The 20,878-nt window shown below is 43.9% G+C and overlaps 1 protein-coding gene across 3 annotated transcripts in view; it reads left to right on the forward strand.

Moving 5' to 3' along the window:
- The window catches only part of LOC110510124 (neurexin-2), a 243,230-nt gene that overhangs the window by 178,603 nt on the left and 43,749 nt on the right, over positions 1–20,878 (forward strand). For all 3 annotated transcript variants that reach the window (XM_036967308.1, XM_036967309.1, XM_021591470.2), the window contains one exon: positions 12,872–13,053. In XM_036967308.1, the coding sequence (XP_036823203.1) occupies positions 12,872–13,053 (182 nt within the window). The remainder of the gene's footprint in view (positions 1–12,871; positions 13,054–20,878) is intronic.

Consider the following 20,878-nt stretch of genomic DNA (forward strand, 5'->3'; position numbering starts at 1 on the left):
TCCTGCAACATGTTACACAATCTACTGCAATCCCAAGGTTTCTCCCCTCCCTGGATGGGGAGGCTTCCTTCCCTGTTATCAGTTTCACAGTGGTCACAAGTTGTCTGCCACAGTTCCTTGCCTGCTAACAGTCCCTCTTTTCTTATAGATAGATAGATAGATAGATAGATAGATAGAGAGAGAGAGAAAAAAAACACATCCACCTTACAATATAGTGGGAGGTGAGCATGGCCACTGAGTTGTTAGCTAGGTGAGCTGACTTTCATGTCCTGTTTGTTAGATGGTGTTCTTGTGGTGGCCAGATGGCAGGTAATGAGGTTAATGAAACATTGTTAACATACCTGCCACCAGGTTTAGGGCCCAGCTGCAATGGCAGCAACAGGGAACGCAAGTTCACAGGTTGAAGCTCAGTAATCAATTCTGTCATTCCAAAATCCCTATAAGAAAAAGTGTGTCCCAAAATATTGCTGAGAAAGACTTGTTCCTACTACAGTAATAAATAAAACATAACACTTCTGGAAGAATTAAATATTCAAAAGATTGTTCTTACTCAGATCCTGTAATACAATGGAATTAACCGTATTCATGTGGCCTTGTAAAAGCTAGAGACCAGGCTGGTAAACAGTGGAGGATTTCTCTCAACCTTTGTTGTCCAGATGTTCCTCAGGGCTTTGTAATCCTAGTGAACTGGTTGAAACACTAGCAGCCATGTCATCACGTCATACCACAGCTCTCTTTGGCTGTCGTAAGAACGGGACCAAGGCGCAGCGGATGTTGAGTTCCACATATTTAATTCAAAGAGAAACTTTAAAAAAACTAAATATATCAATAAACGAACACCTACACGTGACTACGTGATGCACAAACACAAAACAATACCCCACAAACACAGGTGGGAAAAATAGCTACTTAAATATGATCCCCAATTAGAGACAACGATTACCAGCTGCCTCTAATTGGGAATCATTCAAAACACCAACATAGAAAATATAAACTAGAACACAACATAGAAATTATAAACTAGAATACCCCCTAGTCACGCCCTGTCCTACTACACCATAGAGAAACAAGGGCTCTCTATGGTCAGGGTGCGACACTCTTACACGTCTCATTTCCAACACCAGCCAGGTAAATTAATAACCGATTGACCTTTGTTAGAGAATTTAGAAGAATCCTATCACACATTGTGCTTAGAAATGATAAAGGCCAGGGTGACTAGCCATTTTTATCGTGAACCATTCCAAGTACACTGTAGTCATGGGAAAAAGAGTAAGGTGATTACAGTTTCAATAGGTTTAAGTCCTCTTTGGTAAATTGTAGGCAGCAGGGGGGGGGGGGGGGGGGGGGGGGGTCTTTAGAGTATCAACCCCTAGTACACTCTTTGAAAAAAGGGTTCCAAACGGGTTCTTTGGCTGTCGCTAAAGAACAACCCTTTTTGGTTCCAGGGAGAAACCTTTTTGGTTCCACATAAAACCCTATTGGATTCCATGTAGAACCCTCTGTAGAAAGGGTCCTACAAGGATCCCAAGAAGGTTCTACATGGAACCAAAAAGGGTTCTTCAAAGGGTTGTACCATGGGGACAGCCAAATAACTCTTTTAGGTTCTAGATAGCACCTTTTTGTCTAATAGTGTAGTGATTCAGAACCACAACCTTATTCTCTACTTGTTAATCCTCTTCTCTCCTCATCTAAATGAGGAGGTGGAGGGCAGTTCAACAAGGTCCCAGTCTGTATGTCATCAGTGTCTGAAACATAGGCTGAACCTGACCTCTAGCGTGGCATCTACTGCCACAGCCATAATTGTAGCCGGCAGAAAAGATAAGATTAGACAAAGCACAGCGCTAAATGGCAAGGAACAAGACAGAGAAATATCATGCTAATTTTAAAACTTGTTGAAACCCTGCGGTGAGGTCATACCCTGAGAAGGTAGTGTCTGAAAGCAACATGGTTAGGTGCAGGATTCTGCTTGTGAAGGCTGTGGCATGTCTCAATTCTAGGGAGCATCATTACTGCAACATTGTATTAGAGCAAAAGCCTACTGTTCTATACCTCTGTATAAGGCATACAATATAATCATTAATACTGACCATGTCTATGTCCAGATTTGTTAGCCTTTTAGTACAATATTATGGCTCCTGTTGATGGTTACAGAATGCATCCTAATATAATATATGCCATATAGCAGACGCTTTTATCCAAAATGTGCATATATTTTACGTGTGGGTGGCCCCAGGAATCAAACCCACAACCCTGTTGATGCAGGTGCCATCCTCTACCAACTGAGCCATGCAGAACCAGGCTGCCACAGAATGTGTTAAACTGCTAACAGAAGGAAAACTGAAATTCTGTTAAAGTGAGACTGGAAACGGGGGCTGTGGAAGCTGCATTTTAATCAGAGGATAAACCTAAAAACACAATTTGGTCTCACTACGCAGAGAAAGGGCTGGTGATTTTCACAGCTCAACAATTCTCTGCCTCTGTTAGACTTGGCTGCTATGCTACTCCTACATTACCAGAGAGTTTTACACTGGAGGCATTATGAGTCTTATTTACTGTTGCAATAATTACATACAGGAACTCATGCACCCCCACAATATTTCCCCAGAGTGCCAAATGAGCTCTATTTTAAGGCATGGTTGTGCAGTGCAGGGGGGCAGAACGCCATACTTCCTCCTCTCTTGGCTGACCCACTTAACAATAGATACAGCGAAGACAAAAAACACACCCTCAGCAGTCAGACACACCCCCAGCAGTCAGACACACCCCCAGCAGTCAGACACACCCTCAGCAGTCAGACACACCCTCAGCAGTCAGACACACCCTCAGCAGTCAGACACACCCCCAGCAGTCAGACACACCCCCAGCAGTCAGACACACCCTCAGCAGTCAGACACACCCTCAGCAGTCAGACACACCCTCAGCAGTCAGACACACCCTCAGCAGTCAGACACACCCTCAGCAGTCAGACACACCCTCAGCAGTCAGACACACCCCCAGCAGTCAGACACCCTCAGAAGTCAGACACACCCTCAGCAGTCAGACACACCCCCAGCAGTCAGACACACCCTGAGCAGTCAGACACCCTCAGCAGTCAGACACACCCTCAGCAGTCAGACACACCCTCAGCAGTCAGACCACCCACGCTCCGCAGTCAGACACACCCTCAGCAGTCAGACACACCCTCAGCAGTCAGACACACCCTCAGCAGCAATCAATTATGGGATATTCAGCACATATACACTAAACACACATACACACACACACAAACAAACAACACACATACACTTGTGTGCGCACACACACTCCTAAATGTAGGCAAAACAAATAATGCCTCTAGATATCGCTGAAATACAAAGGATCACACCTATAGCAATCCCTACATGCATGCATCACTGCACATGGACAGGTCTCCCTCTCCCATCCTCTGTCTTGCTGTTTGGCTGCAGCTCCTATCATCACCAATGTATTGAGGATTTGGACAGCTGAGTAATTTGATATGGACTGGCTTCCTCCTCCCTATGAGAGCCCTTCAGTCCAGCCTTCTAGCCAGCGAGACTCTTGAAAATCCACTTGAACAAATACTTCTCTGGTGTCATTGGGTCATTAATAACAGTGCTCTCTGGTATCAGTGCTGTTGGTTAATAGAAACCCATTTGTCGGTATTCCACATAACAGTGGGAAAGCGATCAAGTAGATGATTCCACATTCAGCTGTGAAATGTGGCCAGTGTCTAGTTCGTAGATCCCCACTTTAGACAAACTGTTTCTACTTTAAACATACCTTCTCCACTTTAGACTAACCCTCTCCACTTTAAACATACCTTCTCCACTTTAGACGAACCTTCTCCACTTTAGACGAACCCTCTCCACTTTAGACGAACCTTCTCCACTTTAGACGAACCCTCTCCACTTTAGACGAACCTTCTCCACTTTAGACGAACCCTCTCCACTTTAGACGAACCTTCTCCACTTTAGACGAACCTTCTCCACTTTAGACTAACCTTCTCCTCTTTAGACGAACCTTCTCCACTTTAGACGAACCTTCTCCACTTTAGACTAACCCTCTCCACTTTAGACAAACCTTCTCCACTTTAGACGAACCTTCTCCACTTTAGACGAACCCTCTCCACTTTAGACGAACCTTCTCCACTTCAGACGAACCTTCTCCACTTTAGACGAACCTTCTCCACTTTAGACGAACCCTCTCCACTTTAGACGAACCCTCTCCACTTTAGACGAACCTTCTCCACATTAGACGAACCTTCTCCACTTTAGACGAACCCTCTCCACTTTAGACGAACCTTCTCCACTTTAGACGAACCTTCTCCACTTTAGACGAACCTTCTCCACTTTAGACTAACCCTCTCCACTTTAGACTAACCCTCTCCACTTTAGACGAACCTTCTCCACTTTAGACGAACCCTCTCCACTTTAGACGAACCCTCTCCACTTTAAACGAACCCTCTCCACTTTAAACGAACCCTCTCCTCTTTAGACAAACCCTCACCACTTTAAACGAACCCTCTCCACTTTAAACGAACCCTCTCCTCTTTAGACAAACCCTCACCACTTTAAACGAACCCTCTCCTCTTTAGACAAACCCTCTCCACTTTAGACTAACCCTCTCCACTTTAGACTAACCCTCTCCACTTTAGACGAACCTTCTCCACTTTAGACGAACCCTCTCCACTTTAGACGAACCCTCTCCACTTTAAACGAACCCTCTCCACTTTAAACGAACCCTCTCCTCTTTAGACAAACCCTCACCACTTTAAACGAACCCTCTCCTCTTTAGACAAACCCTCTCCACTTTAGACGAACCCTCTCCACTTTAGACGAGCCCTTTCCACTTTAGACGAGCCCTCTCCACTTTAAACGAACCCTCTTCTCTTTAGACAAACCCTCTCCACTTTAAACGAACCCTCTCCTCTTTAGACAAACCCTCTCCACTTTAGACGAACCCTCTCAACTTTAAACGAACCCTCTCCACTTTAGACGAACCTTCTCCACTTCAGACGAACCTTCTCTACTTCAGACGAACCTTCTCCACTTTAGACGAACCCTCTCCACTTCAGACGAACCTTCTCCACTTCAGATAAACCCTCTCCACTTTAGACGAACCCTCTCCATTTTAGACAAACCCTCTCCGCAGCCCTTGCCATTAGTGCCACATCATAAAATATGTTGAAATAGTTTGTCGCTTTGGCTTAAACTGAGATTGGCCAGAATCGCAGTTTCAATCAAAGCGACAAACTATTTCTAAATATTTTATGAATAGAATGAGAACACTGGTATCAGACTTTGCGATAGGAAAAACGTTTGATATACCTTCGTGTGACTGGGTGTGCAGAAATGATCTAGATTTGATCCAGCTTCTATCTCGTCAACAAACAAAAAAACTGATTCTGTGTGCGACTGCACCGCCCAATAGGATTATCTGAATAATCTAGTATGATATTGGTATGTGGACGTGAGCGTTATGTGTAAGGAATAGACTTATCAAGACATCCTGTGTCTGCCAGCTTAAGTAGGTACCATTTCCATTTTTAGGCAAAAAGTGTCCTGAGGCTGAGAAGGAGTGACAATCTTGTTTGGTCTTCACAGATGTGTGAGGTTAACATGCTGCCAGGATGACATGCTGTCAGGAATCACAATCATGTGTGTGGCTCAGCTCAATGCTTTAGGAGTGCTTGATAGGTGTACTGTTTAAATGCAGGACAATATATTGCCAATGCTCTCATAAGAACAAAGAACTGTACAAACAACCGATGCAAAAGCTGTATACTAGAGACAAGTGTTATTGCTGAATGTTGTGTATGCCTGCTTGCAGGCCTGTGTCCTTACTCATTTAAATAGTAATATGATATACCTCATCAATCATTTCTCCATTAAACCTTCTGAACCCAGAGGAGCAGAACTCAACCAATTAATTTTCTGTTCAACTCAAGCAGAAATATTGATGTGTTTTTAATAATATCGTTTTGATTTATTAGGAACTGAGCTGTGAAATGGAAGATTATTATTCTACCTGTCGAGACCACAGGCATATCGTCACGTGCCCAGAATGATTGAGCAATGGCACTGGGACTATGCTGTTCATTATAGCGCACAAACTTCTGACATACTGTATATGTCTTTATCTCAACCAGCAAGACATTAATGGCTACTAGCCAATTAGGTCATGGAAAACAGCCGAGGCTAGGGCTCTCCAACCCTGTTCCTGGAGAGGTACCATCCTGTAGGTTAGCTCCAACCCCAGTGGTAACTAACCTGATTCAGCTTATCAACCAGCTAATTATCAGAATCAGGTGCACTAGATTAGGGTTGGAGCGAAAACCTACAGGACAGGAGCTCTCCAGGAACAGGGTTGGGGAGCCCTGGCTTAGAGTTTCATTCTCCAGTGAGGCCTGCATCACACAGAGCCTAGATACAGTCTCATTCTCTAGTGAGGCCTGCATCACACAGAGCCTAGAGACAGTCTCATTCTCCAGTGAGGCCTGCATCACACAGAGCCTAGAGACAGTCTCATTCTCTAGTGAGGCCTGCATCACACAGAGCCTAGAGACAGTCTCATTCTCCAGTGAGGCCTGCATCACACAGAGCCTAGAGACAGTCTCATTCTCCAGTGAGGCCTGCATCACACAGAGCCTAGAGACAGTCTCATTCTCCAGTGAGGCCTGCATCACACAGAGCCTAGAGACAGTCTCATTCTCTAGTGAGGCCTGCATCACACAGAGCCTAGAGACAGTCTCATTCTCCAGTGAGGCCTGCATCACACAGAGCCTAGAGACAGTCTCATTCTCCAGTGAGGCCTGCATCACACAGAGCCTAGAGACAGTCTCATTCTCTAGTGAGGCCTGCATCACACAGAGCCTAGAGACAGTCTCATTCTCCAGTGAGGCCTGCATCACACAGAGCCTAGAGACAGTCTCATTCTCCAGTGAGGCCTGCATCAAAGTGCTGCTCCTGGTGTCAGTCTCTCTATTAATATTAGAACAGGGCCTCAGGCTCGCCTGACCCACATGTAGTAGTGTTTATTCTACTGGAGGGCACTGGCAGCAGGTGTTCCTCTGATCATCTTCTTCTTCTTCATTTCACTTTTATCTAAGACTAAACCATGACCCAGAATGATGTTAGCTCAGTGCAAGTACTCACGCTAGACTGCATGTCATTCAACCACCACTACGGCTCGTATTGGAAAAAGGACGTACAAGTTGCAACCTGAAAGCAATTTCCGACTTACTCACCATATTCTTTGCATGATATATTTACAAATAGTATGCAAGTCATTTCACACAACAGAACATGTTAGAACCCACCACCCACTGTTCCAAGTCCCCAACCCAGGCAGGTCTACTAAGCTACAGAATTAGACAAGACAGTTTCACATGCTCTTTCTTCCTAAGAGAGGACATCTTCACCCCTGATCATGGCACCTGCTGTGACTTAATGGGTGAGCCTCATTTTCCGTACGAGCTGTGGTTGTCATGGTTTTAGCTGTGGTTGTCATGGTTTTAGCTGTGATTGTCATAGTTTTAGCTGTGATTGTCATGGATTTAGCTGTGGCTGTCATGGTTCTATCACATGCAGTACTGGCACATTTCTCAGGTTCCAGGAGAGCAGGTGCTCTGCCACCCAAACCCTGCTCCACCTGGGGGACTAGCTGCCAGATCATTCCCCTCACATCCTCTCGTAGAGGGACGTAAGTGCCAGAACGACAGGGGAACAGACCTTCCAACCTGGGGTTCTGTGGAGGCGAACGAACCACTCATAACTGAAATATAACGTCAATCTTCTGATGAAGCTAATTAAAACAGTTGTAGAAAATACTTAGATAATATGTTAACCAGGTTATGTTTGGTAAACAGTTGTCGTGTCAACAGTTGTCATGTCTGTGACTCATTTAATGTGAAGACTTATTTTATCAAATAAATTCTCTATGTGTAATTATTATTACGTGAACTAATCATGTAAACTTTAATTGACTAGGAAGTCGGGGCACCACAGGAAAATGTTTATAGAGTCTCTATTTCCCGAATCGACTCTTCAGATATTTTCATATCTTATTGATTAGCCTTCTATTAATGTATCATTATTACCTCATTAGTTCTCATTACTGAACATTATAAACCCTTGGATATCTGCACGAACCCTAGCCTAAATGATGAATCAGCAATATACAAATTGGCTTAATTATTTATTTACTAGCTGACTAAATAATCACAGAAATACATAACAAAGAGTAGATATTGGTTACTAACACAATGCATTTATAAGTCCCTTGTGGGCTAAACCGGTATGACTGCTTGGTAGACAATGGAAAGGGGTGGGGACAGGAAAAGAGCAGGAGAGACCAAATGGATTCACTACACACAGTTGATAATTATATTAATTGAAATGATAATCCTTTGCACATGAATGGCCACTCATTCGAGAATAATTGCAATGTTTATATTAACGCCCGTATGTCGTTGTCTTCTCTGTTGGAATTTGCCGGTCCATCTGCTGGAGAGTCAGATAATCAGAAAGTCTCTGGTTAACTTCCCCAGAAGTCACAATGTCTTTCGTGGTTGTCTCTTTCTCAGCGGCTCTGGATATTGTTTGTTGAAATGGATATGTCAGGCGTACAGATGGTTGTTGCATAGAATAGATGCTTTTGCGGTTGTCAGTATTCTCATACTAGAGTTCCGTAATTTCCCGCTGCAGACTAGTAATTCTACGTCTAGGGTTTGCTCTTATTCTGTAGTGATCGATCGTCTCAGAGTTGAACCATTTCCAGCCGTGTAGCCAGCTCTACACACTGTATGGTCTCCCTGGCCTATGTAGCCTCAGCTCCATATTATCTGGTCTAATGGTCTATAGAATTGTAGCCATTCCAACGTGGGGACTCCATCCTGGCGTTCTCTGACTTAATGTATTTTGTAGGATTTTGTAGGAAATACTTTTATACTCTGTGGAAAAAGGAGCGATTCCATGACGCCTGATGCAATGTCTGGCCTCAAGGGGGTGTGGACACTGACTAGTTAAAACTTTACATCTTAACAATTATCTCATTTAGAAGGTCAACATCATATTACATCTTCTCACAAATAGTTTCATATTTACTCATTCATGTTATCCAACATCTAGATGTAAACCTGACAGCTGGGAATGTACACTTTAAGAGATACAGTTATGTGTGTTTCCTGTTCTTCATGAGATCACCAAATGAAACACACTTGTTTTGACTGTCCCTTAAGTGTCCACTCACCACTCCCGCATTCTCAAAAATATAAATATTATTTAATTATTCAAACTTTTTATGTCCAAGGATCTCCCTGTGTTCCACAGTTTACATTCCAATCTCTAACACCCCAGAGCATAGGGGCAGCGTATTTATGACCGACCATGAACAGCCGACTTCCCGCTCTCCTCCTCTACGAGGGAGAGCACGCTTTAGAGCGGACCCACGGTAACCTGATCCTTCAGATCGTCACAGGAGAGTTATGACGGTCCCCCTCTGGTGGATTCAACTTGGAAGGATTCTGCAAGTTGTAAACCAACTTGATGCCCTGGTTGTGGATAATCGTTGCAGTCCCCCTCTGGTGTTCAACCGGGGTAGGATTTCTGCAAATGGAGCAGGCCGCCACAAGGAATGGCAGTGGATGTCCGGATTGGGATCGCCGTTCCGGACCTGTTATCTGGTCATCCAGACTGGAAGATCTGGGCTGTAATTTAGGCAGATGTTAACAATGCACACACACTCACAAAATATACAAATGAGCGCCATTGTTGCACTAAGTGCTGTTTGTATGAGGAACTTTTTTATGGCTCTATCACCTCCTAAGTGTCAAAGGAAATGAAATGAAAAGGAATAAAATCATAAACAAAAGATGTACAAAATATAGTTATCACACCTTCATCTAATTGGACTATATTCTATATACGTCCAAGGTCTTGGCAGAATGACCCTATCATGGCATTGTCTAATGTCATATCTAGGGTGTTCCTAATTCGCAGTGTGTTGCTTAGGGCACTATCCTAAGTGGATAACTACATGATAAGTCTACAGCTGTAAGGCCCAAGCTTCAGGCAATCTACAGGGATGACCTATAGACCTCTGTGGAGAAACTGGTGAGTACTGTAGCTACAGTATAGAGTCAAAGGCCTCAGTGTAGAAAAATGTTTTTGCTAAGATTGGGATTTTTTTGGCCCCTTAAGTGATCCGATCATAAATCCTCATTAAATGTTCCGTTGTACGTGTGTGTTTATGCTTACATAAGCGCACATGCCAAGCGAAAGAACCAAGTATCCTGGTAGGTTGCAAAGTCATCAGATAATTTCCAGGTCAATGCCTGGAGGTCAGTAAGAATTGATGTCGACCTCAAGACATGTGTTAAGGGGACCTGTAGTAGTTGTCCTACACGTCAATGTGTCTTAAACCATTGTAGTGGTGATAGGTATGAAGGAGTCTATTTCATAGCTATGTTATCCACGGAGGAGCAAGCCTTGCGACGGAAGTGCTCTCTAAGCACTGAACCAGTCGTACGCGGTGTGATCATGGTTCATGACTTCTAATAACTTTCCTCCTGAATGGAGGGTTCTATTTATTAGTGGCATGTGTGTTGACCATCAGAAGAGTGTTCTGGAGATTCCCTTCCCCGTGTTGCAATCTGAGTGACTACAAACTCCTCTGTCGCTGTTATCAAAAGCAATTTGACTTGTGAGGTCTCTAATCCTCTTACTGATTGTGGCTGGACTGACTGTGCTGGTATTGGCGCTGGTACTCAAGGGGACCAGTTATCCTACCGATTTATGGAATATTATCCTACCGGAACACATGATTAGAGCACTTTACTATTATAGTTGAAACAACACATGGAAAATCATGACTATTTTTGCCATTTGTTTTGGAGGTGGAAGTCCACTGGACTTCTTTTACGACCAGTGTGGTACACCTCAGTGCTATCTTAGATGTGTTCTAAGATAATCCCAGTCTAGGGGCCTGTCTGCTCCTCACTGTTCTCATAGGGGAGTTTACAACTAGATTTGTTTTCTGCTCTGGCGGCCTCGTACGGTGTTGCACGTAATCTCGACCCCCCCAACGGCCTTGATGAGGCTCATCATGGGTCTGGGCTAGTATTCCCCCCTTTTGTGTCTCGGGACCCCCCCCCCACCAGTGGTTGGTGTTGGTATTCGAGGCACAAACTAATAGGTAGGACCTTATGTACGAGTTGTCAGCGGCCGCGTTGAGAATGGCTGTAACCATTCAACCAAATCTCCTGGTGTTTGTGCTTCAAAAAAGAGACGATTCCATGACGCCTGATGTAATGTCTGGCCTCACGGGGGCGTGGCCACTGACTAGTTAAAAATGTACGAGAGCGTAGATCAGCTTTAATATTGCAGGTATAGTTTTGGGTAACAAAAACTATATAGGGATATATATTGTTATAAGTGTCAAGAGGATTATACAGTATGTATGAGACTCATTCAAGTGATTCATATCTTGACATGAATCAGTGTGATTCATAGTATTCAGTGTGATTCATAGTATTTAGTGTGATTCACAGTATTCAGTGTGATTCATAGCTTACTCCCATACGTCCACATGAATTATTCATCTCAGTTTAACTCAATGCACAGTGTTGACTCCCTGGGCAGGGCAAGACGTACTACTGCAGCATACTGCAACTCAATAGCCTTGTAATTACAGTTATGCTGGCATGTTTGGACATGGTGGCACCTTGCCCACTCTGCAGTACTGGCAGGTTTACATAACCTAATGCCAGATCCATGTCAGCTCAACTGACAGCCTACACCACTCATGGAAGTGGTAGGTGTGATGCAATTCCTGTATAATAGTGTTCCAATGGGACACAAGAAAAGCACACGAATGCATAAAACAAATTGTGAGATTATGGGCTGTGTCTGTTTTAGTGTTTTAAATGTGTGCTGAAATTTGAAAAGTGACATTGTGGGGTAACTTGGGGGAATAAGCTATAACAATGTATTACTGGAAACACGCACACAAAGAAACAAGAATAAGAAATATGAAATACAAAATAAAGTAAGTAAGTATAATATATACAAGAAATATTCAAAAAGTTAGTTCTAATATCATTGTCTGCATGTGCAGGGATACTGGAGTGATGGAGGTAGATATGTATAGGGGTAAGGTGAGTAGGCTACAAGATATAAGATAAACAGACTAGCAGCAGCTTGTATGTGAGTGGGTGTGGGTGTGTGTAGAGTCAGTCTAAATGTATGTGCATATTATGTGTGAGTGAACAGATGATGGAGTGAGTGTTTGTGTGTGTGTTGGAGTGACAGTGACAGGGCCCTGTGAGTGGGCATAGAGACAGTGTGTAGGGCCCTGTGAGTGGGCATAGAGACAGTGTGTAGGGCCCTGTGAGTGGGCATAGAGACAGTGTGTAGGGCCCTATGAGTGGGCATAGAGACAGTGCAAATACTGAAATAACAGGTCAATAAAGATACAAGGTAAACTCGGTCCGTGTAGCTATTTATCAGTTGTATTGATTGCTTGGGGATAGAAGCTGTTCAAGAGCCTGTTGGTGTCAGTCTTGATGCGCCGGTGTATGACATGTTGTTTCTGCAAAGGGAATAATGGCTTGTGTTAGGGAATGTGATGAAGCTGTCACAGTCTTGTACTTGGAAAGAAAATAGGCATCTAAATTTAGGTTGAGTGTTACTGAAGAGAAATCTCTGTAAAGATAGTAAGGTCTGATGGGAAGAAATGAAAAAAACCTATCCTGAAGGAACGCTCTCTAACAACTCTCTCTCTCTCTAATAATGTCTCCCCCTTCTCCCTCAATATCCTGTCCCTATCTCTCAATCTCCTTATAATATTTCTGTTTGTCTCCATTTTTCCTTAGCTGGGACCACGTATATCTTTGGGAGAGGAGGAGCCCTCATCACGTACATCTGGGCCCCTAATGAGAGGCCGAGCACCAGAGCTGACCGCCTAGCTGTGGGCTTCAGTACTCAACAGAAAGACGCCATCTTGGTCAGAGTGGAGAGCACCAGTGGACTGGGAGACTACCTGCAGCTGCACATAGTAAGGACAGGAGGGTACTGTGGGATAGGGTAAAGGATCAGGGATTAGGTCCCCTTTTCTATTGGGGTTGAGAACAAAGGCTTAGGATGAGCTCATAGGCTGACTGTACAGAATCCTGAAATGCTCTTGCTGGAGATTTTGGAGGACTAATTGAGGTGCTTAGAAAGACTGTGTTAATTGATAAAATGACTCTCAATTTCCATAGAAAAGGACATATGGCAATTATTACTCATGATATCTATGATTAGTGCCCGGAAAGTATGCACCATGTATCTGGATTAGCAGGAGAGAAACAATGCAAGTGTTTGCTCATTAAAATAGCAGGGGGCAGAGATTGTTATGGCAGTACATCCCACTGGCAAATGCTTCGTTGACCTCTAGCTCATTACTTGCAATTAGAATTCCAGTAGAAAACGATGCAGTTAAACTGTTTCATCTGAATTCATTATTAATTCAATATTCACAGTGCTCGCATGCTATGTTACCCTAGCTGTTTAACACTAGGATAGCAGATGCTGAGCCCAACAGTAGCGTAGTGTGTGCTATTTTCTAAAGAAGCCATGACCAAAAGTATGTGGACACCTGCTTGTCAAACATCTCATTCCAATATCATGGCCATTAATATGGAGTTGGTCACCCCTTTGCTGCTATAACAGCCTCCACTCTTCTGGGAAGGCTTTCCACTAGATGTTGGAACATTGCTGCTGGGACTTGCTTCCATTCAGCCACAAGAGCATTAGTGACTGCTCCTAGAGTCCAATGGCAGTGATACTTGGCATTGCTCATGGTGAATTTAGGCTTGGGTGAGGCTGCTCGGCCATGAAAACCCATTTCATGAAGCCCCCGACAAACAGTTATTGTGCTGACTTTGCTTCCAGAGGCAGTTTGGAACTCGGTAGTGAGTGTTGCAACCGAGGACAGATGGTTTTAATACACTACCCGCTTCAGCACTCGGCGGTCCTGTTCTGTGAGCTTGTGTGGCCGTTGTTGCTCCTAGACGTTTCCACATCACAATAACCTCACTTATAGTTGACCGGGGCAGCTCTATCAGGGCATAAATTTGAAGAACTGACTTGTTGGAAAGGTGGCATCCTATGACGGTGCCACGTTGAAAGTCACTGAGCTCTTCAGTGTTATTCCATTCTACTTCAATGTTTGTCTTTAGAGATTGCATGGCTGTGTGCTTTGATTTTATATACTTGTCAGCAACCGGTGTGGCTGAAAAAGCTGAATCCACTAATTTGAAGCATTGTCCACATACTTGTGTATATATAGTGTATGTTATGTCCCTGTTTGAGTCCGAGCCCAAACACAGCTGACCCAGATGGTGGTTAAAGGAGTAGCTTGTTCCCCAGGGGGAGTGTGTTTGTTTCTTCAACAACCCTGTTACAATTATACTGTATAAGGAACACGAGAAGCTACCTGGTGAGCTGACAACAAGGGAATCTACAGTTGATTTGAGAGTCAACGGCAGCATTGACACCATAGACTATAAACAGTATGTGTTAGGGAATCTGCTGTAAATAAATGAATTCACTCTTTTTGAAACAGCATGCGTATAGATCCTGTGTTGGTTTATTGTTTATGACCCTCTTATTTTCATGGATTGTTTATTTGTTACCAATAAAGAACCAGAGATGGGAGGGGTTAGAACTAGAGGATGAAAGACTAAACTGCCTTATAGATGACATTTTATGCCCAGGTTATTCAACAAAACTGCAAAAAAATTAAAATAATATTTATAGCTTCATTCTGAGGAAGAGGTGTAACATGTCAAATAAGGATTTATGCTTAGATCAAAGCTATGTCTAATATAGTATGATGGCATCTATTGCCACCATAAAAATGTTGCTTCTCATGTCATGGTTGTTGCTCTAGGAGAAGGTTTCTGCAGTAACTAAATTACCACCACCAACAACAACCTCTAATCCAATTGGTCATGAACGTGACAGCGTTCAGAAGGAGGTGCAGGAGCAGCACTGTGTTGTGTTGAGCTAAGCTGTTGGCTTCAGGTTATCCACATCTCAGAGAGAGAGAGCAGTGGATGATAGGATGAATGCAAGTAACAGAATATATGATATGCAGCATGTCTTGTCTTTCGTCCTGCACTCAACTTGCTGCAGTTTAGGCGCCAGAGGCGGGTTTCTCCATTGTAAGCCATTAGTCACTAAGCCATGGAGTCTAGGGTTGGATCCACAGGGTCTTCAGGCAGGAGCTGCTCACTGATGGAGGGGTGTGTGTGTGTGTGTGTGTGTGTGTGTGTGTGTGTGTGTGTGTGTGTGTCTGTGTCTGTGTCTGTGTCTGTGTGTGTGTGTGTGTGTGTGTGTGTGTGTGTGTGTGTGTGTGTGTGTGTGTGTGTGTGTGTGTGTCTGTGTGTGTGTGTGTGTGTGTCTGTGTGTGTGTCTGTGTGTCTGTGTGTGTGTGTGTGCACCGGCGTGTGTTAGCATGTGTGTGCCAGCACTGGTGTCTGGCAGTCTGAGTGGAGGCCTCCTCTGAGTGTGTGTGATGAGTGTATTGATTATTCGCAGCACAGGGTTGGGTGATTAATTTGCTGACATAAAGTAGGCTTTGGTTAGTTACAGAGCAAAGAGTCTCCACCTGGTACCACCCGGGCCCTCTCTTTCTCTCTGAGGGGATGTGGAATGAAGCAGCAGTTGGGCCCAGAAAGAGCCCTCTCTGTCAGGATGAGCATGATGGATGAAAGGAGTTTGACGGCCATTTAGGCGTGATGACAACTTCCTGCTGAAAAGCTGATAGAAAAAATGTGTACCTGTTTCAATACCTGTCAAATATACTATGGCAATCTACCCTAAAACATTGCATCTGCAAATGGAAGGACTTTATTTGTAAAAATTTAGAGGGTAATAAAGTGTCAAATTGAAATATGTATTGTTACCCCTGGATCTGAGGCATAATCCTCTTGCATGGAACATAATGTGATGCTGTCTGGTGTGTGATCGAGCTGTTTAGCCGTTAGCAAGCAGGGGAGTCGCGACTGATTATTGGACATAGGGACATGTTCAAACAATCCCTTTTAACAAGAGATTTGCAGAAAAAAAGTTAAGTGACAAGCTAAAGGATCATTTTATTTCATCATTTGAGGAGAGACAAAGAAGCTTGGCTGATGAGAAAGTAAAGAGCTGGAACCCTTCCTAGAGTAATTAGCTGAACCCACCCGTCTGCTTGATTAATACTTACATGAAATTAGCCTCCCCCCCAGCTGTGGCCCATTATGCTACTTAGTTAGCATGCAGTGATAAAGGCTAGTGCTTTGGATTCATTCGTAAATAATAGCATTGGGAAATTGCATTGTCTGCTGTGCTGTATATAAAATGTTGAAAGATTGTACATTCTTGGTATCTATGGATGAGAGCTAGAGAGCCCCGGAGTCAAGGCATTATTGTGTGCATGTCATGCACACAAGTTGGTTCACCATGTTGCCCTAACCCTGGCCCACCTTCCCCATGCCCTAATGAGCCTGACCTCTCTTCATGTGCTTCAAAAGAAGCCCGTTTATCATTGGGGAAAAAAGTAAACTTATTGGGTGGCTCTCCCATTGACAAAAATGCAATAGCAGCTGGGTATGGTCTACCTAGTTCATTGACTGTATATCAACCAGAAAAAATGAGGGAGTGGGATGTCTCGCTTCCTCTTCCATCTCTGGTGCTTCCTTATGCACAGGCAGCAGCCAGCACTCTGTATGTACCCTGAGTCATCTGCCCTGTCCATGGTGCTGAATTGGCTACACTGGCTGAGTCATGTTCAAGGCTCGATTAATGCAGGGGCTTACCGGAATGCCTTCCTAATATTGAGTTGCACCCCCCTTTGCCCTCACGACAGCCTCAATTCTTCAGGGCATGGACTCAACAAGGTGTCGAAAGTGTTCCACAGGGATGCTGGCCCATGTTAACTCCAATGCCTCTTACAGTTGTGTCAAGTTAGCTTGATGTCCTTTGGGTGGTGGACCATTCTTGATACACACGGGAAACTTTTGAGTGTGAAAACCCAGCAGCGTTGCAGCTCTTGACACAAATCTGTGAAGTGGATTTAACAAGTGAGCTTTCACCTGGATTCACCTGGTCAGTTTATGTCATGGAAAGAGCAGGTGCCCTTAGTGTTTTGTATACTCAGTGTATATTATATATGTAATATATATATATATATTGCAACCACCAACCACAGGAAGATTCAGGAGCTCGCTCTCAATGAGTGTAGACAGCCTGCTGCTGCTCTGCTAGTTGTCAGATGGGGGAAGGAGAGGTGGTAGGGGGGGTCCTGCCTTGATTGGGTAACTGATTAATACAAAAATAAAAATAAAAATAATAATTTATACATTTGACTGGTCAAGTGTGCGAGTCAGGGGCTACGCCCAAGAGGCAAAAAGGCAAAAATAAATTGTAAAATAATTCTTATTATTTTGTATTACTTTTTTGCCTCTTGGGCCCCCTATTATTATTTTATTTTATGACTTTACATTCATTTATCTGAGTACTGTTATTTATTTAATCCACAAACTATGTTTAATTGTTACCCAGTTAAATTAATCATGGATCTTACATGAGAAATTCTTGGATCTTACATGAGAAAAGGGAGCCTAGTGGACTGACAAGGTATGATGGGGGGAAGGGGCTTCATTATTTATTTATCTTGGGCGGAACCAAGCCTTCTCGGCAAGTTGTTGGCCTTCCAGCTGTATGGCTCTGATTGTCCGAAAGGGGTCACCCTTTTTCCGTCTTCTACTCTTGTTCACTCTGGAAGATAACCAGCCATGTCAAGGGTTCCCATTGGTGATGAGCGTAGTAGGATAGTCTCACTTAAATTCGCTTTGACTTAAGACAGCTATTCAGCTGTACCAGTGATTGTCTGAGATGAGCTTCTCTCCTCTTCCTCCTCTTGTTGGTATTCAGGATTCGGACCACAATGGACATGAGCTGCAGCTCTTCGTCTCTCTGGTCTAAAGGAAGGTGAGTTTATTACTTCACCTCGTGTTGAGGTTCAGAGTTCCAACCATTTAAAACACGTAGCTCTCGCCTCACGTTTCCTGGTCTGATGTTAATTTCATCACCAAGCCTTTATGCACTGTTGGTCAAACGGGGCATTCATTGATGCTAACAAGCTGTCTGACCTCACTCGGGGTGTGGCTACTTAATGTGCAAAGGATATCAAAAACTATTATCTCATTAGAAAACTAAAATCACATTTCTATCTTAACACAAATACTTTCATCATTGTTCATATTTTATGCAAAACATTTTTATTTATTTTTATTTCACCTTCATTTAACCAGGTAGGCTAGTTGAGACCAAGTTCTCATTTACAACTGCGACATGGCCAAGATAAAGCACAGCAGTTTGACACATACAACAACACAGTGTTACACATGGAATACAGTCAATAATACAGTAGAAAAAAGAAAAATCTATTTACAGTGAGTGCAAATTAGGTAAGATAAGGGAGGTAAGGCAATAAATAGGCCATGGTAGCGAAGTAATTACAGTATAGCAATTAGACACTGGAATTGTAGATGTGCAGAAGATTAATGTGCAAGTAGAGATACTGGGGTGCCAAGGAGCAAGATAAATAAATAAATACAGTATGCGGATGAGGTAGTTGGATGGGCTGTTTACAGATGAGCTATGTACAGGTGCAGTGATCTGTGAGCTGCTCTGACAGCTGGTGCTTAAAGCTAGAGGGAGATATAAGACTCCAGCTTCATTGATTTTTGCAGTTCCTTCCAGTCATTTTCAGCAGAGAACTGGAAGGAAAGGCGGCCAAAGGAGGAATTAGCTTTGGGGGTGACCAGTGAGATATACCTGCTGGAGTGCGTGCTACGTGTGGATGCTGCTATGGTGACCAGTGAGCTGAGATAAGGCGGGGCTTTACCTAGCAGAGACTTAGCAGATGACTTGGAGCCAGTGGGTTTGGCGACGAGTATGAACCGATGGCCACCCAACGAGAGCGTACAGGTCGCAGTGGTGGGTAATATATGGGGAGTTGGTGACAAAACGGATGACACTGTGATAAACTGCATCCAATTTGTTGAGTAGAGTGTTGGAGGCTGTTTTATAGATGACATCGCTGAAGTCGAGGATCGGTAGGATGGTCAGTTTTACGAGAGTATGTTTGGCAGCATGAGTGTTATTGCGAAATAGGAAGCAGATTCTAGATTTAATTTTGGATTGGAGATGCTTAATGTGAGTCTGGAAGGAGAGTTTACAGTCTAGCCAGACACCTAGGTATTTGTAGTTGTCCTCATATTCTAAGTCAGAACCGTCCAGAGTAGTGATGCTGGATGGGCGGGCAGGTGCGGACAGTGATCGGTTAAAGAGCATTCACTTAGTTTTAATTGCATTTAAGAGCAGTTGGAGGCCACGGAAGGAGATTTGTATGGCATTGAAGCTCGTCTGGAGGTTAATAACACAGTGTCCAAAGAGGGGCCAGAAGTATACAGAATGGTGTCGTCTGCGTAGAGGTGGATCAGAGAATCACCCACAGCGAGAGCGACATCATTGATGTATACAGAGAAGAGAGTCGACCCAAGAATTGAACCCTGTGGCACCCCCATAGAGATTGCAAGAGGTCCGGACAATAGGCCCTCCGATTTGACACACTGAACTCTATCAAGAGAAGTAGTTGGTGAACCAGACGAGGCAATCATTTGAGAAACACAGGCTGTTGAGTCTGGCAATAAGAATGTGGTGATTGACAGAGTCGAAAGCCTTGGCCAGGTCGACAAATAAGGCTGCACAGTAATGTCTCTTCTCGATGGCGGTAGGAAGGTACGGTGGGATTCGAAATGGTCGGTAACCTGTTTGTTGACTTGGCTTTCGAAGACCTTAGAAAGGCAGGGTAGGATAGATATAGGTCTGTAGCAATTTGGGTGTGGAGTGTCTCCCCCTTTGAAGAGGGGGATGAAAGCTTTCCAATCTTTGGGAATCTCAGATGATATGAAAGAGAGGTTGAACAGGCTAGTAATAGGGGTTGCAACAATTTCTGGACCCAAAGAGAGGGTCCAGATTGTCTAGCCCGGCTGATTTTTAAGGGTCCAGGTTTTGCAGTTCTTTAAGGACATCAGCTATCTGGATTTGGGTGAAGGAGAAATGGGGAGGCTTGGGCGAGTTGCTGTGGGGAGTGCAGGGCTGTTGAACAGGGTAGGGGTAGCCAGGTGGAAAGCATGGCCAGCCGTAGAAAAATGCTTATTGAAATTCTCAATTATCGTGTATTTATCGGTGGTGACAGTGTTTCCTAGCCTCAGTGGAGTGGGCAGCTGGGAGGAGGTGCTCGTATTCTCCATGGACTTTACAGTGTCCCAGAACTTTTTTGAGTTTGTGCTACAGGATGCAAATATCTGCTTGAAAAAGCTAGCCATAGCTTTCCTAACTGCCTGTGTATATTTGTTCCTGACTTCCCTGAAAAGTTGCATATCACGGGGGCTATTCGGTGCTAATGCAGAACGCCACAGGATGTTTCTGCGCTGGTCAAGGCCAGTCAGGTCTGGAGAGAACCAAAGGCTATATCTGTTCTTGCTTCTACATTTTTTGAAAGGGGCATGCTTATTTAAGATGGCGAGGAGGGCACTTTTAAAGAATTACCAGGCATCCTCTACTGAATATCCTTCCAGGATTCCTGGGCCATGTCGATTATGAATGCCTGCTCGCTGAAGTGTTTTAGTGAGCTTCTGATAGTGATGAGGAGTGGTCGTATTCAGACACGGCTAGGACATCCGGGTTGGTGGAGTGGGCTAGGGCAGTGAATAAAACAAACTTAGGGAGGAGGCCTCTAATGTTAACATGCATGAAACCAAGGCTTTTACGGTTACAGAAGT

Source organism: Oncorhynchus mykiss, chromosome Y, assembly GCF_013265735.2.
Source record: "Oncorhynchus mykiss isolate Arlee chromosome Y, USDA_OmykA_1.1, whole genome shotgun sequence".
Classification (NCBI taxonomy): domain Eukaryota; kingdom Metazoa; phylum Chordata; class Actinopteri; order Salmoniformes; family Salmonidae; genus Oncorhynchus; species Oncorhynchus mykiss.